Source organism: Ixodes scapularis, unplaced genomic scaffold (assembly GCF_016920785.2).
Source record: "Ixodes scapularis isolate PalLabHiFi unplaced genomic scaffold, ASM1692078v2 PGA_scaffold0__279_contigs__length_252992795, whole genome shotgun sequence".
NCBI classification, from domain to species: Eukaryota; Metazoa; Arthropoda; class Arachnida; order Ixodida; family Ixodidae; genus Ixodes; species Ixodes scapularis.
Genome location: NW_024609835.1, coordinates 35915781 through 35943413, shown reverse-complemented (window position 1 = coordinate 35943413; position 27633 = coordinate 35915781). Strand labels below are relative to the sequence as shown.

Sequence of the window (27633 nt, the reverse complement as noted above, 5' to 3'; positions counted from 1 at the left end):
GAGGGTGCCCGTGAAGCGGCGCCACCAAAAGATCTCGTCGCCAATATGTATATAGCTTGCAAAAACTGACGGTTATTTCTACTTACTGGTTTCTTCGAACTAAAACTTCTGCAGTGTGAAACTAACACAGCGAACCGAACACTCGCAGCACATAAAATTCTGGCACGTCTGTGAATGACGTCACATGCAAGCTATGTATACAGATGATTTGCCGTTTTGCCTTTTCTGTTCTAGCTTTTACTATGCACTCTTCAAGCTGATGCCAAGAAATCAAGCGGACGCGATTTAATTGAAGACATTGTTGACATGAAACAGTACAAAAAGCTCCTGCGCACAAAGAAAAATGTCATGATCCTCTACACTCGAAGCGGTGAGTAGTTTTGCCCAGGAGAAACTATTATCGGCTTCTGGTGAGTGTGTGTGATGCTGCATTTTGAGAGTTGTCATTATTATAATATTTTTGTGACCAGATATAATCATAAATGTTATTTTGTACTTACCATATAATGAAACATATTGTACTAAGACTGCTCAAAGGTATCTTACTTGGCTTGCTATTAGAGTAAACAAAAAGTGAGTACCGTAAAATATCAAGGGAGCACCCATCCTGAAAACTGGGTTAATCTAGACATGGGCGCTTGTCCGGTCAAATCGGACGCTTATTGTATAATTTGCAGAATTCCCAAGTTTGGGAATATTAAAAGTGGGCACTTGAATGAAATGGGCGCTTTTACGGTACTTTGTCATTACCGCTTCTCACTTAGAACCCATCTTTCCTAAGTGAGAAGCTGTAACTTCTCACTTAGGATCCACTTCCAATCTTTTCATATCTACTTGTGAAATCTTAAAGGAAACATCTTTTCTATTTTATAACATGCTTTGTGCAATGTTCATCCATAAATTGACCAAAAAAACTCAATTGGCTTCTAGAGCCACCTTTATTTTGTATGGCGAGGGGAGGGGGTGCTGTATAACTCTTTGTCAAGAATTTGTTTCAAGTTTATAAACAATTAGCAAAACGCAAAATAAACAGTTTGCTTATCGGTGTTTCTACCTTGAGCTTGGGAAAGCACTGAAAACCTTATAAAGGTATCTAAAGTTGGAGGTGCTGTTGGGTAGCATTTGTGAAGTGTGAAGTTGCCAATCATAATTTCCGAGAAAACATTGGAATAGCATAAACTAAACAGCTGCAGGCAAAGAACGAAATAGAAAAAAGATTTCTGAAGGCAGTTATAGCACATATTATTATTTGCAATTGCTATGTTAACATCCAGACAAGCTCCACTACCTTTGGGCCCTACGTTTTGAGACCTAGATGTTTTTTTTTTTTTTTGTTCTCCAAATGCCCAAATTTCTATCAAATATTTGTGTTCAGTTCCTATGATCAGTGAAACCTAATAAAAAAATGGGAGTTGTCTGATATGCTGATTTTATTTTATATGGCAGCAAAAGATGCCGTGGAACCTCTGAAAATATGCAGTGATGTGGCCTTAGAGCTGAAAGGCCAAGCCACCCTGGCATCTGTTGACTGCAGTGGGTAGGCAACATTTGCTTTCATTTTTTTAATTTATCCCTAGAAGATTTTGTCTGTTTATGCTGTTGCAATGGAGGAAACATCATGAATTAATTTTTTTTTTAATTTTATATTTGTTTACTAGTCAAGTATGCCCAATGGTCCCTTTATGATCAAGTTAATTGAATTTTATTGTTTCTATATTAAATATAGCACCCAAACAATGTGTTTAGCATGTTGTATTCTGTGCAGTACAAACAAAAGATGTTGAATATTAAAGCTGAAATATTATTAAGAATCTGTCTTGCATATTTAAGACTAAACATTCTAAAGTTAACTCTTTCCTGACCGCACCCATAGGCCATCGATGACCGGTAATCGAGGGTTTCCTAGCGTCGTCAAGAAATTAAATTTTGTGCAGAGAATTATGTTCCACAATCTCGTGGATGCCCAAAGAACTGTAGTTTCGGTTTAAATGTAGGTCTGAGCTTTACCACAAGCTGGTGGGCTGTCAAAAACATTCCTGGGAATGGTGGTTGCACTTGTCTAACATGGCTAACTGCTTGCATCAGTCTTCATAACAAAGATGGCGTTATTTACATAATTCAGCTGTATTGTGGCATATTTATTAGGCCTCAAGAGTTCTGGAGTCACTTTAAATGATGTTATAGATGTCGCTTAACAGATGGTTGTTGGTAAGCATCACTATAATTTCCAATGCTGTCCTGAGCCGGCAAGCACGTTTTATGAACCAACATGGTGGACAAAAATGCTAAATATGAAGAAACTGCAATCCAGCTGCAATGACGAAACCATGGTAGAACACAAAGGAAGCAGTCTGTTCGGGATGTGAGGTGTACTATTTTTGTTTTACCAATGTAAGCATTCCTTATAAGCGTTCGTTGAAAAGCACACGTGTTACGTAGGCTAACTCTCCGACGAACCAAAAATAGACAACATCAGTTAGTACACTAACTTTCAGAAGTAATAGCTATAGGTGTGAGGCACATTTTGTATATTCAAAATTTTTATTTATTTGTCGTTTACTTTGACATAGCTGTAGAAGTTTTTGAATTTATAGAACTTCTGCACATACATTATATTTTCAAGAAATAAATTTTTAAAATCTTTTTCTCACATTATATTTTTCTTTGTTTCTTTTGAAAAAACACCTAATTAAACACTTTTTGATGGGTCATATTGCTCCACATTCAAATTAGTTAGAAAAATAAAAGCATTTGCACAGATCCTTTGAAAATTGCCACTTTTCCCGTGGTCAGGAAAGAGTTAAAATAAGTTGACAAAACTGCAACACAGAATTTATAAGTGACTAAATGTCAAGCCTTGTCTGGTGCATGTTGTTTTTGGTCATCAAATTTAAGTTGTATGAAATAACTTGTGTGTGGTGCCTTGTACATATGCCGAGTGTTTCACTGAACATCTGCCAAATTTTCTCTGCCGGGGGCCAATTTAGTTAGGTACCTAGTGTTTCAAATAATGAAGGTCTTAATCTTGAATAATGAAGTTTTTAGTTGGTAAAAATGAATACAAAGTTCCAACTATAAACTTGCTCAGAATCATTGAAAATCCTTAGATAAGTTTATCTTAGGAAGACTTGGAGCTTAGAGCGGTGGGATGGGTGGTGGTGCACAAAACTTATTGTTTGTCTTATGGGGCTAGCGGGGTGATAATGTGGGTGATAAGAAATGGAAAAATTGTGCAGGTGCCTTAGAATTTGACGCATTTTTGGGGTCCAGAAAAATGAAACATGCACTCCAAAAATTTCTAAAATTTACTGATTTTGTTTTTAAAATGATATTTGCCAAGTTTATTAATATTGAAACTATGTTTGTCTTCCCCAATTAAAATAATAATTATGCAAGTTTAATTAAACACTTTGTTATCCCAAATGCTATTTAAGTAGGATAACTATTCATTGAGGTATTTCTGTGCAATGCACCTATTTTAGACAAATATTTTGGCTGATGTCCGATGGAACACCTATTACAGGGGTGGCCAGGCTGACACGGCTTAAGAGCCGCAAACAAAACTATAAAACTTCCACGAGCTGTGGGGGGGGGGGTGGTAAACTTTGTTTGGAGCAATAAACAAAACTCTAACTACTTTCAATTTATCTGATTCAAAAGCAGTCCAACTCTATGTAAGGTAGCAGTAGCACAAGACTACCAAACTGCAACCTGTCTTGCGATTTAGAACACATTCTATTTCCCTTTTTGGGGAAGCGCTCGTGTGACCAAGAGGGAGGCAAGGGAACCGCACTTTAACACGCGAAGAGCCGCATGCAGCTCGCGAGTCGCAGCGTGGCCACCCTTGACCTAGTATATATGGTTGTATGTTGGCATGTACGAGCAAGGTGAAACCTTATGCGATTCAGTATTTTCTCTCTAACCCTTATTTTTGTTTAGGGAGGGCAAGAAGTTATGCAAGAAGCTGAAGGCTGTACCAGATGCTGGGGCTATATTAAAACATTACAAGTAAGTTTTAATTCTGCTGTGAAGAGCCATTCACAACAAAATGTGAAACATGTTTGTTTTTTTGTTTTCTTTACTTGGGGAGAGAATGTTTCTGGAATGTCGCCCTTTATCTTTTCTTTTTTTTTTTAGATTGTCATCTACTTATGTAGTAAGATGTATGCTAGTTATAAATAGGATTATGTGTTTTCAAAGTTTTTCTTGTGAAATTCGGAGGCTGTTTTTCGGAGTTTATTTTTCACTGCAAATTCTAGGTTTATCTCAGTTTATTTTTGTTAGCTTCCCAACTCTGTGAATTTCAAAGTTTATATTACAGTGCTCTTATATTTAAAAATATCAAAAACAAAATAAATAAAGTCCGGGTACCATGACCCATTGTCCTAAAGGAACGTTCATGTGCTAAAAGGCAAACCCCTTTTGTCAGCAGTTTTAGATTTTAAAGGAAACGGAAGTCACGTCTCCTCAGGCCCACTGACCCTGTTCTCTTATAAAGCTTATTTGTAAGCACCATCTTTTTTATTTTTTTATTTTGTTCTTGTGACCTTGAAATTCTCAGTTTTTCTAATAAATTTGAATTGACTAAAAATTTACTGGCGAGTGTTTTTCAAAATTTTTTGGATTGATCTGAAAACACAAAACCCTAGTTGTAAAACATCAACCCCATAACTTGCCAGAAAGACAAGCCATTGTTTCAGATGTTTGTGTCTTACGTATAATATATTATGTCAGAGAGATAATAAAGAACAACCATATACCTATGATGATTCTGGTTCAACTATGCAATAGAATTTCTCATAATAAAAATACAAAACAGCCTTTCTTTTTTATTTATTAATTTTGGTTATTGTTACTTTGTGTTGTATTTGGTATCACACGTAGGTCTCGGGCATGAGTTACCGAAGCTCAGGAGTCTGATCTCGTGGGATTTAGACCATTCCCAATAAATTAAAGGACCCAGCTTTTGAAGATATAAGATTAAAAGATAGCATCAGCAGACATATTATTTTCAGTACTTATGCACTAGAAATGCTCTCAGGGACCTGGTCTAGAAGCAGCTAGCAATTTTGTTTTAGAGTGCAAACCTGCTTTAATTGACACTGTTAATTACTTTTAGAGCGCAGCTCCTAGGAGCCCGTCGGCGTAACCGCGAGGTCATGTGACCCCCCTGAGGTCACGTGACCCCCTGAGGCCACGTGACCCCCCCCCCCCCCCCTGAGGCCACGTGACCCCCCCCCCTGAGGTCACGTTACCCCCTGACGTCACAAGAGTCACCTATCCCTCAGTACACTTACATCCTCCTCCTCAAGAGCTGCGCTCTAACCAGCGTTACAGGGAATTGTAAAAGGCTTTTTTTTTTTTTTTTTGTGGTTTATTTTAGTGTAGGTTATCGTCTATACTTTTTAGGAAACTTAAACAAGGTACTGAGACAGCAGAACCTTGTAGAAATACAAACTGAAAAGAGAGCCTCCTGGAAGCCCCGGTATCGCAGCCGACATTCTTCAAATATACTTGGTTCTTTTGGGCCTAAAGAAGCTAAGCCTCTTAGCGGAATGTCGGAAGTCATTCGAGTCTCAATGTTAATTTTTCAGAGATGGAGAATTTCACAAGGACTACGACAGAAAACTGACACCAAAGGTAAAGGTCTCTATCTGTTGGAAAGTGAAGCCTATGGTAGCTTTATTTCTTCCCTGCAACTCACATCATTAATGCCTGAATTCAGCCAAGAGTTAATTTCTGCACCTTTTTTGATTCAACAAACACAATTAATTTAGGCGTAATGTGACAGATATTTGCTCTAAACAGTGTGCGAGTGCTCATCTGTGTGTGCCTATTTGCAACACGTTTGATTTGTGTGCTCACTTGGTGTTCTTTCCTTGCAAGTCCTTGTCAAACTTTCTGAAAGACCCAACTGGGGACATACCTTGGGAGGAAGATGAGGAAAGCGTCGATGTTGCTCACGTTCCTGACGGCGACGTAAGTGGCTTTACTTGTTTCCACATAGTTTGTTGTTCCGAGAATTACCCAAAAAATCACACAGTTGCTTCAGTCATGTAATGTCCTTTTATACAGGTCTAAGGTTTGCATCTGTAATATGTAACTCTGTTTTTCTACCCTATAGCGATGTAATCGAGAACGCACAGTGGGAGCTTATTTGTATCACATACGATAGACGCATTGGTCACAGCCATTTTTATAGCTATAGGTAGTTCTATTTTGGCAGACCTAAGCGTTCAGTCCCTTCACGACAGAAGGCTTGCACGTGATACGACATAGTTACAAGTTGTGCACGGTGCCCTTGACCAAGATGAGCTGTTGGCGTCGCTGTGCTTCCGTGTCCCATCTGGGAAAACTTGTAAATGTCTTCACACGTTTTATACAGATGTTCTTTCAAAGAGTCAAATGACATGGTTACAATATACATAAAATTCAGTGATCCAGATACCACCGCACCGGAAGACAGTCACTTAATAAATCCAAGCACACGAAAAATACACTTGCACAGCGCTGAGCACTGTGTGAGTATTTTTCATGTGCTTCGATTTATTGAGTGAATGTCTACCTGTGCGCTTGTGTAGCTATAAGTGGATACCTAAAGGAACAATGACATTTGTTTCAGGGGTGGATTTAGGGGTAGGGGGTCAACTTTCTTTTAATGAAAAAATGAATATACTGTCGAGACCGGTTATAACGAAGTCAATGGGAATCGGAAATCACTTCGTTATAATCCGACTTTGGTTATAACAAAGTTTGAAAGGGAATGGGAGATTGTGATCGGCTTTGCTGTAGCTGCTATTTTGTTATAACCGACTTCAGTATAACCGGTCTGACAGTACACCAGCTAAAAGTTTAGTTTTTGTAGCGTAAGCCACACTGGCTGAGGTTGATCAGTTTTGCGTGGCTCCTGGAGAGCCGTGCTGCACATGCGCGAGGAGCAGTGACATCACACGTGTCAATCCCCGATGCACGCACTACGCGCACGCACCCGCTCGAGATCATGGCTCGCGCTGTCCGGTGGTTCTGTGCGGCAGCTTGGTTGCTTGATACATAACAACACGGCGCACAGCTTAACTCATCGGCTCCCTAAGTAGTCACATAATGCGTATACCGTGTGTGTGTCATTGAAGCAGCAGTAAGCATGATAATCAAGCTAATCCTAGACAACTCGGAAAGCTAAGAATAACCAGCTGAACCTAAGCTTACGCTACATATATCCTAGCATAGCCAAGCTAAGCCACTGCAATTTAACACACCATCGAACTTGTACAGTTCACAACTTGTGGTTTTGGTAGTGGCGTCACGGGTAAGAAGCACACAATGGCGCCACCGAAACACCTGGTCGTCAATAGCGCTTTTGGTGACATAGCAAATTTTGGGTCAACAAAATTGATCTGGGCAGTGTTTCGGCCATAACGTCATATCTCAGTAGACTCCCTCCCTCCAAGCCTTACCCATAAATCTGCCCCTGCATTGTTTAGCATCTAAGCGAGTGGAACTAGTTTGACAACCCTTAAAATGTTAAATGCCCCAATGTTGTTGCAAGTATTTAATGTAGTCTTCACCAAGGCATCATAAGCATCAGGATTTATATGCAAATGCTCCCCTGATGGCAGCAGATCTCCCCTGCTTCATGCCCAGTGATTGTGGTGAGCTGGCCCAGGAAGTTGGCATACAGGGGATTACCCTGCTGTCACTGAGGTAGTGATAGCAGACAAACTTCTGATTCTGTGTTTGTCATTTTGCATAGGACTGTGCTACATACATTTATCTAGGTATTTTTAGGCTTTTAATGCGCGAAATTTGGGTTCCTTGCTTATTGTTCTGGTACGAGTTATTAGACAAAATTATTTTTGTGCATTACTGATTTTATTTCATTCGTACCATGATCTTAAATGTTAGGAGCAATGTATTGATGAATGTTAACACAATTTCAGGAACTCAGGAAGCTGTTTCAGAGAGAAACATCACCTATCCTCATCATGTTCTATGCACCCTGTAGGTATTGCACTGGTTGTACCTTTGAGCACCGCTGTTACTAAAAGCTGCCTCGCTTCTCTTCAATATTTTTTTCCTTCTTTTTTTGCAGCAAATTGACACAGTTCTTGCTGAAAATGTTTAGCTTGTAAACTTGTATTAATGTCCCATAGATTGAAGCTAAATTTGTGAGATAGAACTTTGAGCACACGGTTTGTAAGCAACACATTATCTAAGCTTGTCCAGCATAATGCTATTGCTTACACACCACCATTTTATATATCATTTGAGTCATTTGAGTTTATTTTCTTTGAAACTGGGGATTGAAAGTTCCAAATAGCAAGTGATTTTGTCAGTTTGTTGCTGAAGGCATACTGAATGTGCTGTTCGTTTAGTGATTCCTACCGTCATAATCACAATCTTTATGACACCACAATTTCATTACATTAATGTAGCCCTTGCTGCAGGACTTTAGAATGTCTTCTAGACAGTTTCTGGATAGCCGCTTGAGGTGTGGCTTTTTTAAATATCTTGGAATATATGTCCCTCTACCTTGATCTCTTGCCTGTTGGAATCATCAACGCTTGGAAAAATGAATGTTGCAATAGTCCACAACACACTTTATTGAGGTGCACTGTGGCAGTGGAAGGTCTTGAGACATTTTCTATACTGCTTAGACCTGATCCTTCCCCAATATCTTTGAGCTTTTACTGTGGGTGTGCAGTTGATTTTGTTTTGTTGTAGGGGCTACCGGTACTACTAAGTTACTGTGAAATACGAAAGCAGTCAGCCACCATTTTTGTTTTGTTCTGAGCAGGGTGCGTCTTCTGCAAGCGTCTAAAGCCAGACTATGCCAAGGCTGCTACCGAGCTGAAAGGGCACTCTGTAAGTTGACAGTATTGCCCTTCTGACGCAGTGCAATCTGTCCTTAATTTTTTTTTTTTTTTTTTTTTTATGAAAAGCTTTTATTGGTAGCGAAATGCATATATAGATGTAAAGTGTGGTTCAAAGTGCAGGCTCATTATCGGCTGCAGTCTCATTACCTAACTTCTACTGTAAACAGCCTAGTAAACTGGTCGGCACAGATACACTTGTAATTTCTGCTTCTCCAAAGAACTTGTATTAAGCTGATATGTTTTCACGAAACTGGAACTTCTTTTAATCTGTGGGAGTCAAAAGCAGTCCAAGGGTACGTAAGGTAGCAGTAGCACAAGACTACCAAACCGCAACCTGTCTTTCTATGTAAAACGTGTTCTGTTTCTCTTTTTGGGAAAGTGCTGGTGTGACCGGGAGGGAGGGGGGGAGTGGGGGAAGGGGGGGGGAAGCCGCGAGCCACACTTTACCACTCAAAGAGCCGCATGCGGCTCACAAGCCGCAGCTTGGCCACCCCTGGCCTATAGTAAGCCCTGTTACAGATGATGAGATGATGAACTTTAATTGCTATCTTACACATGCAAACTTGCGGCAGCAAAAATCGAGCTGTACCATACGCACTAGTTCCTTGGTCGTCCAGTAATGTTTGCACCATCCTGATCATGAGTTGCTGCAATATGCAGGTTTTGGCTGCCATGGACCTCAGCAAGCCTGAGAATGCCGTGGTTCGGCATCACTACAATGTTACCGGTTTTCCAACTTTGATTTATTTTGAGTAAGTGATCTGCACTTTGGGAAATTAATTCATCTATAAAAAAACCTTTTATGCTGCCTGCATTCGGAGACAGAATAGACATCATTGTTAATCTGTGTGACAGGTATCTTTGTTAATAGATATGATACAATGTGTTTACATTCAAGGCTCCTATGTGACTCGTCGAGTCACTTTTGCTTTATGGAGGTTGATGTCCTGGGGAATTGTTCTGCTTTAAGCTGCACTCACACTGGCATTTGATTCACGACCACAGAGTGGATCCGCTCATTTTCATTATCAAATGCACTTGAACTTGCATTAGATCTTTATGCAGTTGCGTTTGTAACCACTTTGCAAATATAGTAGTTCAGTTGCCAGTGTTTGTTGAAGTTCAATTGCTGATCTGGAGTGATTACATGAACAATGTCCATCTTATGAAAGTCGATAGGAACAAGGTTTGAGCTCATAATCTTGAAGTGTGCATTGTAAGCCTTTGCTCCACATGCTGCTGAACTGCAATGCTTAAAAACACAGATTATTCACAGACTCTCCTGAATGTGATGGTATAAATAAAGCTTCTGAGAGTAATAGTGACTCCTCGTAAATCTTTCACTCCATCTCTTCTTGTTCCTTCAGGGCCGGAAATTTGAAGCACAAGTATGAAGGTGAAAACAACAAGGAAGCCATTGTGGCTTTTATGAAAAAGTAAGCCGGCGTCTGACACACGACCATGAAACTTTTACTGGCACACCTTCAGTGGCCATTTTGGTTATTGATTTTCTTTACTATTCACGCTCTTGCCTTGAGTGGGATAGTGGAGAACAAGAACAGGTGGTTGAGCTTCTTCTGGAATTAATTTAATTTCTTTTTTGTTTACAAGGAATCGGGAGGTCATTTGATGACATTTCTTTTTACTGCCGTTTTGAAAGAGACCTTTCTGTTCCTTTCCGTGCAGTCCGGAGAAGAAGGCCACAAAACCAAAGGAAGAGGCCTGGTCAGACACCCCTAGCGATGTCGTGCATCTGACGGAAGCCACGTTTGACGATGCCCTACAGAGCACAGCGTCCCTCCTTGTCATGTTCTATGCCCCATGTAAGTTCTTGCAGATCTTCCGACATAATGCACAACGCCCTCGGTTCTACGGACCAACCATACCCATGTCGTAAACTCATGAATCGACTGCAAGTTAAGGCGGCAGCGCTGCTTCTTGAGCTTTTTATATAATAGCACCTTTAGTTTTTCCAACAAAAACAACACTGAAAAGGTGACAGGGGAAAAAAAAGCTGTAAAAACATCTTGACGTTTTTACCTCGTGATCCATTACAAATAAAATTTACATAGCTTACCTGCCTTTACAATTTGATTACAACTATGTACTTGGTTGCAATGTAGCTAAATTAGTAGTTTCATTAATATTCAAAGTTTCATTTCCAAAAATTATGGGAAGAGCTATGACAAATTCAAATTTTGAAATCAGAAAATAGGCATATCTCGGTAAACTAAACTGTCCGTGCAATCCAATAAGGTACAAATAAAAGCTTGAGGATAATGTTTCTTTTTTTTTTTTATGTCATTTTAATTTTTCAGTTTCAAAATTATTTATTGCAGAAAGTATAAAAGGCATCTAAAAAAAAATCTTTATGCTATATATACAACATATTTATACCCCTTATTGGATACCTTGCTCGTACACCTACCAGAGAAAGAAAAAAAAATTATGAAGATTGGACATCTGCAAGTGTAGGTTCCATAAAATAGCAGTGTGTGAATAGTTCACACTGAAATAATAATGTTTATAATACATGTGCAGACCCATTTTATAATGTTTTCAAGTCAATATTTAGGGGATAGAAGACACCTCACAAAAGTACTTCAGGATATGATAATAAAAGTCTGTCAATCTAAAACATTTTTTTTAGAGAACAATTTTTTTTAATGTTTTTTAATTGGTACAAAACTTTGTACTGTCTGTGAGCATTTAGAACTTTGAAAGTGCTGGCAAATCAGTTTTGTTTGTTTCTGAGTAAGACCAACTTTTTGTTTGCATTTGCATCCCTGATATCTTTAGTCAAAATTTTTGGGTAAATCTGACCTCTCGATTAAAAATTACATTCTCTTGGACTCATCTTTTCACAATGGGAAAAGAGAGAAAACACTCCCTAGTGCATTTTTGTAAATGATTGCTAGAGCTGCACTGCACCTGTGAGTAAATCACCTGGTCATAGTCTCACTAAATAATGCCACTTCTTTTTTAATTGAATGAACAAAAATCTAAAACTCGCTAAATTACAGTCAGTGCACAGGCGACTTGGTGGAAGTTAACCATGATCACCTGTATTCACCAGGCGCGTGCCTGTTTAATCACTGACTTTTGACATCATAGACTAAAATGATCACATGGCGAGCGACAGCCGCCGCTAAGTAAGCACTTGGTATTCACCGGTTGTGTTTAGAGCCTAGTCGCCCCGTGCGACTAAGAAGTCGACTAACAGATCTTAGTCATAGGGTAGGGCTAGTTTAGCCGGTGTTTAGCGAGCGACTAACGGCTCAGTGCTTTGCTTAGCGCTGGCTGACCGCCAGCGCTAACCAAGCACTTTTTGCCTCGGAACACTGGGGGACAGATCTAGAAAGAATTGGAGGAGTAAATATTGTGCAAATAACCATGTTTAACAGTCAGAGACATCACTAAAGAGATCTCAGCAGCGCACTGAACGACGAGAAAAAACGCATTTACGGGCGCTTCCATATTTCTTTGTGTCGCTGGCAATGCAACTTCCGTGTTTCTGCCTTGCTTTTTTTTTTTTCTTTTGTAAAATTGTTTTGGACGTTTAGTACCTCATTATAATTTTTTTTCCTGAGAAACATTTAAATATTAATTTTTATACGATGAAATACCAATTTACGCAGCGGCGTTTAAGTATGCATATGCGTGACCTATCTTTTTATGTCACTCCCGCTTGTTAGTTCTGACTAGATACAACGTTACTAGATTACCTGAGTTGTGGAACTCCCGCAGAAGGGGACCTCACTCACTCACTCACTTCAGTCCGCCTCCCGTCGTCCGAAGCGCCATCTAGATTTTCGTTTACGAACTGTCTGTTCCATAGGATACGGTAGAAGGCCATCTAGACGCCGTGCTTCGAAACGTAAATATTCAGAAGAATTCACTGTAGTTTCCATAGCAGCCGTCCGGCGGGTCGAACGACAGGAGGCGAGTCGTGGTGAGTAAAGGGAGGTACTGCTCGTGCAAGCAGCGTCTATGAGCAGTTATGTAGCTGAGCTAATCTAATAACGTTGACTAGATAGCAACATTATTATATTAGCTCAGTTACGGAAGTGCTCATAGATGCTGTTTGCACAAACAGAACCCCCCCCTCAATCACCACGACTTGCCTCCCGTCAATCGCCGCGCCGGACTGCTACTATGCCGTCCGGCATAGCGAAACATATGTATTCTATTGAATACATACGTTTTGAAACACAGCATCTAGGTGGTGTTCAAACGTCTGCTCTATAGAATACACAGTTATGAAACGAAAATCTAGATGGCGCTTAAAACGACGGGAGGCAGATTAAAGGGAGTGAGGGGGGGCACCCCCTTCAGCAGGAGTTCCACAGCTGAGGTAACCTAGTAACATTTCTAGATAGTCGCCCGCTCGCTTCGCGCTCGTGGATACTGCAGAACTAGTCGATCATTAGTCGCTGATTTTTTCTCTTAGTTTGCAACTACTTTGACGCGGTACTAACTTTAAAACAGCGCTAGTTAGTCTTGACTGGTGAATACGGCTGGATGTTTTTAACCGGAGACTGAGGCAGAAAGAGGAATAGTTCGTTAACGGAAGAAGAGAGAGAGAAGTGTTGAAAAGAAAGAAAAAGTAACAGGGACAGACATCTTTCTTTTTACTTTTTCTTCCGCTAAAAAATTCTTCCTCCTTTTGCCCCGGTTTCAGGTTAAAATCATCATGGTTAAAATTCACCATCTACCACTCTTGGTTTTCTTTTTAATATGCAGTCCAAATCCTTCATTGTTGCACAATTTGAAATTAATAGGGAATTTTGTCCTTGCAATGTTTACAACAATAAAATATTTAATACATAAAAATTGTGCTTTAGGGATTGCCCAATTTTGAAGTCATATCACTAGAATAGTTTTGAATACTAAACTGAATAATGTCTATAGACTGTATGAACTAAAATATTAGAAAAATGTACTCTTGCTAATTAGGTTTGTACAAGTCTCCTTTACTCAATTTCACTTTTTGTAAGTACTTCGCCTGTAAACGAAGTTGCAGTATAAAATGAGCATTTGAACTTGTTACTTTTTTTTTTCACTTGGATGACACGGACAAACTGGTGCATGCCTAATCAAGAAAGTCAGATTTTAATAAAACAAATGCCACCGTCATGTCTCCCCCAAAGCTAATTAGCTGCCAAAGTAAATCAACATACCGTAGAATCTCGTAAGGGCACCCTCCCCTGAGAGATCGCCCATCCCGTTTTTCTGGCTAAATATCTGTAACATAAAAATTCCGAAACATTGTTCACCCCCCGATCCCCGTTGGACATCAAGCGATGCGCATCAACGGCGCGATCGGTGGTACCGGTGTGTCCGAGCGGCGAGTTCATAGCAGGTTCCTGCGTTTTTGTCTTTGATCTGCTTGCGATATCGGCTCGCGTAACACTAGTTGTTCCCGAGTTCGTAGCGGATTCCCGTGTTTATGTCCGCCATCTGCGGGCGCGATATTGATTTTTAGCTGTAAGTGTGTAAGTAACATGCGTGAGTTGTTCCCACGTGTACATTGCATTGTGAAATGTGATTCTGTTGCATCTGCAATCTGCAGTATTTGTTTCTGCGACATGCGAGCTTGTAGCGTATTACCGTGTTTTTGTCTGCGATCTGCGCGCGCTATATCGGTTTCCGTGAGAGGCAAGATTGTAGCGGGTTCCCGCGTCTTTATTGCACCATGAAACTTGAATCTGCTGCGTTCGCGATATATGTCCCGTGAGATAAAAGTTCTCGGCGGAGAGTTCACCTCAAGCTGAGAGTTCCCCTTCGCACCGTGAAACGCGAATCTGCTGTGTCGGCCCCCTGCGATATCCTTTCCCGTGACACAGGAGTTTGTAGCGAATTCCCGCGTGTTTATCGCATCGTGAAACGCAAACTTGCCATGTCTGCGATATCATTTCCCGCGTCACGTGGTTTGTAGCGGGTGCCCTGGCGCTTATCAACTTCTGATACAGTTTTGTTGTGGCACCCCCGAAGGTAGCCCACCCCATGTTTTTCACGATTTATCTCTTCATTTTGGGTGGGCGTCCTTACGGGATTTAATGGTATGTACGAAAATATAAAAATAATTTCACTCTGTACCTCAAATTACATCAATATAGTAACATAACTACACTTGGCAAGCACAAATTGCAACTCTCCACTAGTTAAGGTAATGGAGGACCCCTATGTTTTTATGATATATCCACTACGAAGGTCTGTTTAGAACAACATTGAAATGTTTCTTGCACAAAAAACCTCACCTGAACGCTGGAACATTTGAAATATTAGAAAGTTTTTAGCATATTCGCACATGTTCCCATGTTAACTTGTGTTGGATGCTATCGTTCCGCAGGGTGCGTCCACTGCAAAAAGATGCATCCCGAGTATGTGTCAGCTGCCGCTACGCTCAAGAAAGAACAGGTGATCTTCTTCTTAGCAGCAAGTTAAAGCTGTTAATTGTTATTGGCGCTTCAGTTGAGGCAGCCTGACAAGTAAACAAAAGAATGCCAGAACTCTCCAAACGTTCTGGGAAATCATCTGAGGAATGCCCAATACCTTTCAGATTCCCGGGACCCTGGCTGCGGTAGATGCTGTCAAGGAAAAAGCACTTGGAAAGAAGTACAATGTCTCCGGTTACCCAACAGTCAAGTATTTTGAGTAAGGCACCTACAGCTTTCTGTTTTGTTTCAAACAGGGGGATGTGTGGAAATCAGGAACTTCTCTAGTCTAACCCATGGGGTTAGACCAGACGAGTTGTCATGACTCTCTACTAATGGGCACATGCGTGGTAGAAGTGCTCTGGGGAGGGAAGTGAGGATGGAGTCGAAGGAAATGAGAACTTCCTGGAAGCAATCATCAAATTTCTGGCAATGGCCAAGAGAGAAACTGCTGAGAGGGAGAGTAACAGGAGTAATTGAACAGAAATGGAAGCAAGAGATCATCTACCTTGTATATAGGCTGCCAGGGTACTGCCACCACAATTTTGTTTACCTCGTACCTCCTCTCCGTCTTTAGCGCTACACTGTTAGCACTCGCCGGCAATCTTCGTTTTTTTCTGTCACTCACAACTGAAGAACTATCATCAAAATTTTTATTGTGTAGATTGGGCTTCCCCAGGATACTAAGTTAGGCTGTAAAATTTTATGCTCTCCAATGACATGTTTACCAAAAATTGAGAAAATGGCAAAGTCCTCTTTGTGCTAACAGTGTTGTGCTGTGTACCTGTACCACAATCGCACCATATGTGCACTTTTGGATTTGAGATGTAGGTATTTAAGAGACCTGGGTGTCATTTTGTACAAGTCGTCACGCATGTTTGTTGCTTTCAAGTGCTTTCCACAACAACGGTATGCTTTTTCTTGCTTTGTGTAGGAACGGCCAGCATGCTTATGATGTGCAACTTCGAACTGCTGCCAAGATAGTGGACTTTATGAAAGAGTGAGTGTGTATCATACTATGTCCATTGAGTTCTAAGTAGTACATTTGTGAAACTCCCCAAACCACACTTTTTGAGCTGTATTTTCTTTGTTCTGAGCTCTCCAAAGCTTACAACATTGTCGTTCTTAAAACACTGCATCATAGTCATTTTACCCTGCATTGTGGTTTAATTTTCAACTGCTTTCCATCCTACATTCAAACGCCTTTATAACAAATGCCTCTACTACAAAAATGCCAGTTAACGAAGTAAAATAAAGTATGGCCAATCTCCTATGTTTTCAATGGGTTTCTCTGAGTACTAAAACAAATTCAAGTTTAACCAATATTTCTGTCTAACGAAGCGATTGCACGGCCCCACAGAGCAAAAATGGCCGATATTATGAATTTTCTGGTTGAAAAGTAATTGACTTTACGTAAATTGTTGCCTTCATGGAACGTGCAAAAAGAGAAGTACTGCAGCAGCAGCAACGGTCGACACACCGTTGCCTCCGTCACGTCCCTTCGCCGTCGCCGCGCTGCACATTCTCGGGTTCAAATAAATTTGTTAGTGTGCAACCTTGTGTCTCGATGGCGCTATGTGACTATGTTGCTGCATAGAAAGCCTGGATGCAGCAACATAGTCACGTAGCGCTGCAGTCTGAGTTCATTACAACAGACCTGGTTACAACAGAAATTTGGATCTAACTTGGGTTCCGCATTTTCTGTGTTTATTTTGTTTCTCGAAATCGGGGGTATTTTTCGGGAGGGTTTAATGTTTTCCTACAGATTCTGTGTTTTTTGTGTAAATTGGTTTTGACTTAACCAATTTACACAAAAAACACAGAATGTGGAGAAGAAAATTAAACCGCAAAAAAAATACCCTCAATTTCGAGAAAAAAATAAACACCGAAAACGCAGAACCCTAGATATAACATACCGATTTGTGAAGTTCAGTTGGTTTTCCCCTACATATCATTGACTCAACTTCATACCTGCATACAGCATACTCCTCTTACAACAAACCAAATCTTGGTCAAAATCAAGGTCTGTTATAACGAGCTTAGACTGTATTTAGACACGAGGTTGCACACTAACACATTATTTAAACCAGAAACTGAGAATGCGTGGCGCGGCAATGGCGGAAGCGGCACAGCGAATGCGGTGCCGCCTTTGCCGCCTGCTCGTGCATTCTTTTGTTTGCTTTTGTTCTGCTCACGCCATTGATTGAGTGTTCGTCACTCCGCTCTAAGATGAGCTTTGTTTTCAATGCTATGTTCGCTCAATGCGTGTACTTGTTTTCTTTTTTTGCACGTACATCGGAACATTTGAAAGAACCCACGCAAGCGAGAGTATGTATATAAAAAAGTATTTTCATGGGTGATCACAACTTTTTAATGCTGCCTCGGCATTTGTTCAACAGATGCGCTGATCTTCGTTAGGATCCGAGACTCCCAATCTTGCTCGATCCGAGTCTCAAATTGTTCCGCCTTGGAGCGATAACCTACCGTCAAGGAAATGTGATCTGTGGCTCTATTCACAGAGCCAAAATCTGAGCTAAGTCATTAGAGCCGCACAGAAAAATGTGCCCAGACAGATGTGAAAAGGACTCAGTCGGCTCGGTTGTGCTCCTCTTCCCATCTTTGCTCCCCGCTGCACCACGCACTGCAGCTGTCGCATGTTAAAAGCGTGGCCAATTCTGCCGTGCTGGTCCTACGAGAGGAACGCAGCTGCTTCGAGAGCTTCCTTCGAATGACACGTGGCTGCAAAAGCCGCCGCCCAATTCAGAAGAGGCCAAACTTACAAAGTCGACAAACGCCTCTCATTTGCTGCGTGATCGGGGGTCGATGTCGGTGGTTTAGTGATTGTTGCGATTCATATTTCGATAAATTAAGTTCGTTGTGGGGAAATTCGGACAGCAGGACATTAGCCTGCAGCAAGGAACGCCTGGTGGCTCTGTTGTCGACAGCAATCTTTGCTATTGGCGGTACTGGCGGTACAACCGCTAGCTTGGTGTCTTTAAATTGCTTCACGAAAGTGGTTAGTACACAAACGTGTGCTTGAACAATTTTTATTTAGAAAGAAAAATCTGGTAATCGAGCTTATGATGCCTGGATTCTGCAGCGCGAGCTTTCGCCCCACGTGCTCCGAGCTGCGACGCGCTAACAGACTCGGCCATTGTTTCTCCTTTTGATAATTTAATGGTCAATGTACAAAACCCTGTTTCTGACGTCGCTCATACTATATTTGGCGCTATACTTTTTCCTAGCACACCTCGACTGTCGCGCAGGTATGTCAATATGCAATAGCACGAATTCGATTTTGTGTGATCCGATTTTTCGCACTCAACTACTACAGCGAAGTTATTGAATACACAAGCTATTCACGATTTATGATCTAACTTGAGCTCAGTTCATTTTTCTTTTTCTCTACTCATCTGTCCAAGTCAATTTCTCACAGATGCATTGCTCATGGCCTGTTTCGCTCTTGCATCCATCCTTCTATACTGAACTGCATGTATGCAAGGCCTTCAGTTGACCTTCGCATTACTGTAACCACTCTAGTTGATTTCTACGGCTTTTCCCATTTCTGTGTGACATGGATTTTCAACTCTACCTTAAATTGGAATGGCAGGATTCTCTAAAATATTTCAAATAGGAATACACGAGGTGTTTAATTTCGCAATTGAATATACTAAGAGAGTCTTAGGAAAATTACAGCATGCACCGGTCTCTGCTCACGTGCGGTATCGTTTGTTACCCATCGCTGATGTCATGGGCATTTCTGTCGTGCTGATGCTACCTGGTTCTCGAATAAGGCAGCCATAGCACGGGGCACTGGAGTCACATTCTCATCAAGTTATAAGCATGCGGGATGCAGGGCACGAGGTTATGCAAATGTCTTTGTATATCTTGATGAACAGAAAACACGAGATTGGTTAGTCTCTGTGCTCAGCGTTAGTAACGTGTTTGCTTACAATTTATTGAATTATAACAAAATGTATTAACACTCGCACATGCCTCTTCCTTCTTGTAATGGTCCCGAAGCCTCTATATTTCAGTCGCCTGTTCCTTTTTATGACGTTTCTTCACACTGTGCGTGCAGTCCCAAGGAGCCGCCGCCACCGCCACCGCCTGAGGTTCCTTGGAGCCAGGTGCCAAGCGAGGTGGTGCATCTGGACGAGGCAAACTTCAAACCTTTCCTCAAGCGCAAGAAGCATGCCTTGGTCATGTTCTACACCAACTGTAAGCTCTGGAGCATGTCGAAATTTGGGTCTTCAAACAGGCCCAGACTTAGTCTTTGAATTTTATTTAAGAAAAAAACAAATGTTAGAAATTACTTTTGCAGTACAAAAAGCGCCTGCCTTGAAATGCTTCCAAAGTCGCAACTGGGGATGATCGGCAAAACGTCCTAATCCGTAGCCACTTCTCTAGGAGTCATCATATCAAGAACTGAACAAGTGAAGCTGTGGCTTGCAGTTTTGTTCTAGCTAATGACCAATTCCGCTGGTAAATTTGTCGTGGTTACGGAGCACTTTTTTCTTGGTATCTTTATGCACATGCAAACGTGAGCTAGCATTCGCTGCTTGAAACGCGCGAGCTTGGAGTGGTTTTGGATCCCTCCAAATCCACGAGCGGAATATGCCATAAGAAATTGCTCAAAACAGATATTTTCCTAACCCTCCACATATGTTAGCAAAATTGACTCCAAAAAGCTGGAACTGAAGCACTTGTGCTGGTGCAGAACTGATGGGAGGCACATAGGAGCCAATGATATACATATGGGATGTTCACTTGAAGTGTTTCATATACATATTTGTCCAGGGTTATTGGGAGTCTGTCTCGGTATCCGTGACGAGTGGCAGTTCTTGATCATTTGCCTGCATATTAAAAAAGTTCCAAATACAGTCGCGTCTCGTTACAGTGAACCCAGTTAGCATTGATGCCCCACTAAGTAGACGAAATATTTGGAGACAGACTGCGTTTAATACATGCATACATTTTTATCCTGTGTCATGGAAGACTCGCATTATGGATGATTTTGGGGGGGCAATTGTGGTGACCATATTTACCGGACATGACTGACACTGTATGCATCTATAGAATCAAAAGGAATTGAATACCAAGCTTTCTTTTTTTGCACAGTTGCATGGTAATGATTTGTTTGGTGATAACCAACTGCTGCTCAAGTTAAAGGTGACATTTGTTAAACTGGAATGATGAGATGCCTCATGACTTTGCAAAAATGCCTCATGACTTTGCATTCTCATCAACCTTTCAAGCTTTCTCGTCTGTGGTGCAGGAGTCGAATAATTATTTTCCCCTTCCTGCCTTTTCCAGGGTGTGGCCACTGCAAACGAGCAAAGCCAGAATTTGCCGGTGCTGCTGAGAAACTCAAGGATGATCCAAAGGTATAGACCAGATGTACTCAAGATTAACTACTAAATCATTTGCTTATCACAAGATTTCGCGGTCTGGTCTAGTACAGGGTGCGACAAGGTTAGCACTAACACATGATTGCCTTTTTTGTTGCCTTTTTTTTTGCACGGTTGAAACGCTGTCATTAAAACTAATAGACTAGAGAAATGTATGAACGTTATGCATCGACTTCGGTGGTAAAATTTGTCTTTCAGCATTCAACTGTATGACGAACTGCAAAAACATGTCATTGTCATCTTCGCATTATACGTATCATGCTGTATGGCTCAGTCGCTTGTTTTCTGAAGCACGCTATACAGATAGATGTAAGTAGAAAGGCTGTGTTGAAATGCAAAATTATTCTGAATGCTAAATAGAATGACATGAAAAGCCATTCCCACCACAGCTTCTCTAGTCTTTTCATGTTTATTGTAAATGCGATTGTTAGACACCTAAAAAATTGCATTTGTCTAAGAATTAAAAGAAGTAATTGACTTGCATACTTTTCGGAGTTTCCAAATGGCATTTCAGTGTTAGCGTCATTTTTATAATCAAATTAGACACGGTTGTCCCGTGTGACAGTTGAAATATATGATAGTTTGGTAAAGTTGACCTTGAGCATTTGTGTGCGACCTTTTTTTTGTCTCCTGCATATGTTTTCATTGCAGTGTACCCACCAGACCAGCTCATGTGTTTCTTTACGGGTTCTCTTGCCTCAGGTGGCCTTTGCAGCGGTGGATTGCACAGAGCAGAGCGCTGTGTGCAGCGCATACGACGTCGGGGGCTACCCTACCATCAAGTACTTCAGCTACCTAAAGACACAGTCGGAATACAACAGGGCCAAAACTGTGAGAGCCTTTGGTTTCTCTTACAAGAGATTGTGGTTTTGTTATTGATTTATTTAGGAGTAAGCACTTTCTTTTATTTACTGCAAATATGTGAGTCGTGCCAGAACTACCAAGTGGTTAGTTCGGTCGACTTGCATTAGTTCGAGTTATCGACCCTGTTCAAAGGTCCCGGCAAAATACCATACATTTGTACTGAAAAACAAACTCATTATTTCGATCTGGAAATACAAAATATCGGTCAGTTCGACCTGGAGAGAAGCAGCGAGGGGCAAATTGCAAGCACAATTGGCCATGCGTGACGCACAAAAGAGGCATGGAGCGAAGCCAGCGACGTCTATGCAGTTTTGTAGATAGTATCTCAAGCGTTTGGTTCGGGTGTTTACGGCGAAACCGAAACTACTGGCTTAAGCATGGTGCAACCCTTGTGATCAGCTGCATGGCCATCATGGGACGCAATATTTGTGCTGTGGTACCCTGAAATGTATGACCGGCCTAGCTGCTAGAGCATTTTAGATCAGTGAGGTGAGATGTTATAGCTGTTTTGCTGCTTTGCTTTCTAGATATCAAACACCTGTAGCAATTATTGAATACACATTCATAAAGCTGCCTGCCGAAAAGCGAGTTCGCCATGATGAACTCAGGCTCAGCGCAAGTTCAGAATGAACTCCCACTTATCTTCTGGGCCCGTTTGCTCATAGCCAGTTAACTTTAACCACGGCAAAAAGTTAACTGCCCTTCCCTACTAGGTATCTACAAGTGCCTAGCCAAGTTTGACAAGGGCTGGATGAGCGGTAGCTCCGTGTTTTATTATGGGGTGGTAACTGGTGTCACCTAGTGGTTGTGGCAAATAAAAGTGGCTTTCGTGGAAAAGTTCCCGAAAAGGGCAGACCCAAGAGCATGCGCTGCTGGGTTTTCGTGGCGCAGTGCGGCATACATTTGAGCTTAGGAATGTTTGTTTTCAGAAATTGCTCAATGTTCTGCTGTTTGATGTGAAGACAGGCCTCGTTGAAATTTCCTTCCAAGTTCGAAAGGGGACGACGAAATTCCGTCCTAGAAACTATGAGAAAGAAGTGAAGCAGTGAAAGGTGGGCAGTACATGGGAAGCATGGTTGGCCTGCTTGTAAAGACTGTATATAAAACATTCATAAAATGAAAGCCGTGTAATCCGGCTCCAGTGAAAGCAGACCGCTTACTAAATTACTCAAGGATCAGAGAGAATGCTGAAACTGTAATTTTGCACTCTGCGCACGCTCGCATTCCCTGTATAAAAGATTCAAAGTAAATAATCTTAGTAAAGTAAGGCTTTGAAGAACGCGCATGCAAGGTAAAATTTGTTTTAGGCTTTTGCTTTAGAACAGTTACTACTGCAGACACCAGCACATGCAGCTGCACTCGTAGCGTGCTCCTTGCCCTTGGTGCGTGGATAATTTAGCAAAAGGTCTTTTGGGACATGGTTTGCTTCTGCATGCTATCAATACCTGGCAGATTGAGTCAAGTCAATCCGCTAGTATCCCAAAGACGCGCACCATGTCGACAATTACTGGAATGACTAGAATCAAAAGACTATCTAAAAAATGAGGCGAGATTATTGCTCTTGCTTTGCGATTCAAGTGAGTTAATTCAAAGCAAAAACCTCCTGCACCATTTATCGCTGACTACTGCACCCAATATTTCGGCTACTACGACATATTAGTCCCAAAGCAAGCAACGCTCGCTGGGGGGGCACCACCATGTTTCCCTGCCGTCGTTACCCTGCCGGTCACATGACCTAAAATTCCCCCTCGTAAAGAAATGCAGTTAACTTTCTGCCGCGGTTAAAGTTAACCCAATTCGAGCAAACGGGCCCTGAGAGGAGCTACAATCTTGGTGGTGTGCTATGCACTATGCAGAAACGTTGTGGAAGCTAATTGTAAGCTCGGGCTGAGCGGGTATGGACTAAACTATGGCTGCCAGTGAATGCCACCTTTGACACCACAACGCACTTTAGCGAGCAGGGAGTCACTAATCTTTGTGCGCAATTGCCAGAGAGCACTTACAAACTGCGGCTGCTAAAACATGACATAACAAGCAGAAATGGGTCATTGAGACGGCTAAATATTCAGCAGAAAAACGCAGCAAAAGAAGTGGCAGTACGAACAAGTAACCTCCTTGTGTATGAACATGACATTGGGACACGAGGTTGCTTAACAAACAGCCAACCCGCTGAATGCCTGCTGAGATGCTCGTGGTAGCAGTTTTAACATCAGTTTTAGAGTGGATTGTGGTGTCCCATTAATGTAAGATTTTGGCAATGCTCCCATTTATTCTTCGTAAATCAATATCAGTAATTTATTTTGGTCCGACTTTTAACCGGAGTTACCCTTTAAACAGAAGAAAGCAGGGCAGCTCCAAGGAGTTGCGTCAGGCATTGCATAATTTTGATGGACTGGGCGATGTTCAGTATTTTTCGGCGTACGAAAATTTAGCCAGAAAGACGAGATGAGCAATTTTTCGGGCTGGGCTGTCACTCAGAATTTTACAATACCTAATTGTTCTTTGACTATAGTACCTAGGTCTTTTCAAAGCATTTCTAGAAATTTTAGCATTGCAAAATCTGTTGTTTTTTTCCTTTCTTTTTTTAGAAATGTAGGTTCAAGTACATAGGAATATATATTTTGATTATAAAAGTTTAGAGCTGTGAAGCTTTTTAAAAGAGACAATTCATTTAACGTCAAACTATAGAAGATTTGCAATCTGCCGTAGATTCCGGAGGTTGAAACTTTGCAGGCTGTCATTCATCTTTTTCGCTTAAAGGCCGACGACCAGACTTGAGATTCTGCAAGGCAGAATATCCTCCTCACCATGGGAGCGGAGGAAACAGGCAACGGTGGACAGAGTAGAAGGGGGGAGAGGAGGAAGCACGGGAAAAGTGGAAAGCGCGAACTGGTCGTTGGTCTTTAAGTATGTGAGGCAGCTTTGCAGCCCATTTACCTACACGTATTGCGAGGTGATTATCGGACGAACCTCGCATATTGTCTTCCTACTTTCATTTTCTCTTTCATTTCTCCTTTTCTCAGCTTCTCACTTATTCTCTCACATGCCCCAACAACACCTAGATAGAAGGGATGGATTTTCAGCGCCTCCTAGACAAGTTAACAGGGGGCTACTGATAGGACACGACTGCTGCACCAGCGCTCGGCTGGGCACTCATGTCCTCGCCGATCGAAAACGAGTCTCAGCCGAACGCCGACTCAGCACTCGAATCCAATCAGTACCCCGAGTTTGCCTCTTAAGGTGACGTTCAAAATTCAGCACTGCGCCATTCTCATTTAGGAGGTGCTGCCCGCTCACATGCCCACTCATTTACCCACCTCCTCTCCACTCGGGTAACTGACCACCGACTGCTTTTTGTTTTCCTTTTGAACGCAGAATGCGTTTGATAGGGCTGGGATTCCTGAGAAAAGGGTGACGGAAGGCCAAGGAAAACGTTACGAAATGTGTTACACGTAAAGCGGAGAACAATCTTTTTACAAAAGAGCGGTAAATTGAAAAGTAAGAACGAAGTTCTAAGCACACCCCAGAGGGAATCGAGCCCACGACCCAACAATTTTGAGTTCGACATTCCACCGCTGCCATTCAATTAGCGAGTAGAGCAAAGCAAGTTGACGACCGCTCCTTCAACTTTGTTATAATGAGGTTTTACTGTATATTCAACAATCTCGTCTCGTGCACCCAGGTTGCGGACTTTGTCAGCTTCATTCGAGAGCAGAGCGAGGCCAGCACGACCGCTCCTCCCGCGTCCCCACCCATTCCCGCCCCAGCGTCTCCCGGCTTCTGGTCCGACGTGCCTGGAGCAGACCATGTCAAGCTGCTCACAACCAAGGACTTCCAGGCGTTCGTCGAGGGCCAGGACTCCGTTTTAGTCATGTTCTACGCCTCCTGTGAGTGCGTGGGAGCACTTGCTCCCTGTTTCAGATGTTTTCCTCACTTTTTGAAAGTTTATAATCCCTAGCAGACTGAAATTTACAAGCAAATGTGAAGTTGGCATTGACATCTTAGAAGAGTCTGTATTTTGCAAAAACTGTCTCAGTTTTGATAGTGACAGAATATGAGATATGAGATGGGGTTTGAAAAGAAAATATAATTTGTTTTAGTGGTGTGGTTAAGAACTCTTAACGCAGCAACGCTTTTAAACCATAATGACGTGAGACAGATCTTGAAATATAGGCGGTGCAACCTGACTGCTCAAGCATGAAATGGAATTGTCGCGATGAAAAAGGATATGGTTGTGATCAAACATTTGTAAATTTTATTTTATAATGTTAAGAACCATGGTTTAATATTACTAGGTTTTTAATCTAAATTTGCGCAACATGACAGCAGTTCAACTACATTAGGAGTGGGATGAGAATGTTTGCCAAACTAAGCAAAGTAGCATTCAAGTGCAGTTATGATATATATATATATAAGAATATTTAAATTGAGTTACCAATTTCCATTATATGAGTGTTTTTATCACAATTTCTATGGCACACAGAGCTTTTATATTTTATATGCCTCTTGCATAATTTTTCAATTGTGGCTTGTGTATGCATACGAAAAATATAGTATTTTGGTCTTTTGTTGGAGTGGATAAAGATGAGCACTGTGTATTTGCAACGCAATTGTCGACATACTAAATTTGCTAAAAACAAAAGTTCTTTTTTTTTTTTGTGCATCTGTTTGTACAGAGCAAATAGAGCTAATTATTGCAACTTATGGAGTGGTACCCCCTGCAAATGGCAGAGGCCAAACTGTCCCCACAAGAGCCGTCTGCTACACTGGGACTCGAATCATCATGTTTGTCAACTCAGAATCCTCCTGCAGATTTTATAGTAGAGCCGATTTTCATTGACTGGAATGATTGGCTCTGCCTGCTTTGGGTGAAGTTAAATGAGCAGGATACTTTGCATGACATCATTAACCTATTATGGTTCATATTTTTTGGATCAAGCAGTGGACAAAATTTTATATTTCTCGATCACATTTTAAAAGGCGCTCGCTTAGTATCAAGCTCCTTTCTTAAGCCAGAAAGGAGGGTTTCTTTCTCTTGCATGACACAATATAAATATTGGTTGAAATGTAATTGTCCACAAAAATACGAAGCAAGCTTTAGCTAAGGCACTTGGAAAGTGATGGTTTGTGTCAAACAAATTCTCTCGTGTATCTTTCCAGGGTGTGGGTTCTGCAAAGACTTTAAGCCAATATTTGCTGAAGCTGCCCTCAAGCTTCATGATCAGAAGGTTGGTTCTCTCTTTCTGGCTGTGCACTGCTTTGCTGACCCACCAAGTCACTGGTCATATTTTAAGAATACCTAAAGAGCTGCAAAAGCCATAAAGCTCATGTTGTTTAAAGGAATGCAGAAACAAAATTTGGATTTCACAAAACAAGGCTGGAGCAAAACATCACTGATACAGCAATATCCCTAATCGTTATCTAATGGATGGTTGTGTTTTTGGAAGAGAAGTGCACAATTGAACAAGGCCAACGAGACATCTCCCGTTACGATTATCATTCCCTCTCCTCTTCACTTCGTTCCCTCGAGCAGGTGGGTCGAAGCGAGGAGGAGAAAAGCAAGGCGGCTTCCCTTCATTCTCAACTGTTCCAGGAGAGTCATGTCACATTCTTCGCTTTATGGCGCTCTTCTTTTCCAAAAATACGGCCATCTGTTCGAGATATCAATGTATGAGTGATGTTTAGGAGTTTGTAGCGTCCCATTCAATGCTCCTGTGGCCTTATTTTGTGAAATCCAAATTTCGGTTCAGCACCCCTTTAAAGGTCCCCTGAAAAGAAAAACATGTTTCTTTTTAAACAGTCTAATTGAGACACGCGGTCAAAAAATATATTTGACGCGAAAAAAAAAAAAAAAAAAAAAAAAAAAAGATTTTAGAACAATATTGATGGCAAAAGATTTATTTGAAATTCTGCACGCGAAGTTCATGATGTCACGGGTCATTCAGGAGTGACCATCTCGGTCGTGAAAGCGAAGCCGATCCACCTCTCCTCCGTGCACCCGAAATGCCAAGAGAGAAAACAAGTGGAAAGGAGATGACTGCCAACTAA

The 27633-nt window shown here is 41.4% G+C and overlaps 1 protein-coding gene across 3 annotated transcripts in view; it reads left to right on the top strand.

Moving 5' to 3' along the window:
* The window catches only part of LOC8038380 (protein disulfide-isomerase A5), a 40891-nt gene that overhangs the window by 7497 nt on the left and 5761 nt on the right, over positions 1-27633 (top strand). For all 3 annotated transcript variants that reach the window (XM_029982349.4, XM_029982376.4, XM_040208033.3), the window contains 18 exons: positions 235-370; positions 1447-1537; positions 3940-4008; positions 5595-5640; positions 5887-5979; positions 7938-7998; positions 8795-8862; positions 9534-9625; positions 10241-10309; positions 10560-10696; positions 15226-15293; positions 15436-15530; positions 16245-16310; positions 19392-19531; positions 20627-20697; positions 21424-21552; positions 25268-25472; positions 26746-26813. In XM_029982349.4, the coding sequence (XP_029838209.2) occupies positions 235-370; positions 1447-1537; positions 3940-4008; positions 5595-5640; positions 5887-5979; positions 7938-7998; positions 8795-8862; positions 9534-9625; positions 10241-10309; positions 10560-10696; positions 15226-15293; positions 15436-15530; positions 16245-16310; positions 19392-19531; positions 20627-20697; positions 21424-21552; positions 25268-25472; positions 26746-26813 (1704 nt within the window). The remainder of the gene's footprint in view (positions 1-234; positions 371-1446; positions 1538-3939; positions 4009-5594; positions 5641-5886; positions 5980-7937; positions 7999-8794; positions 8863-9533; positions 9626-10240; positions 10310-10559; positions 10697-15225; positions 15294-15435; positions 15531-16244; positions 16311-19391; positions 19532-20626; positions 20698-21423; positions 21553-25267; positions 25473-26745; positions 26814-27633) is intronic.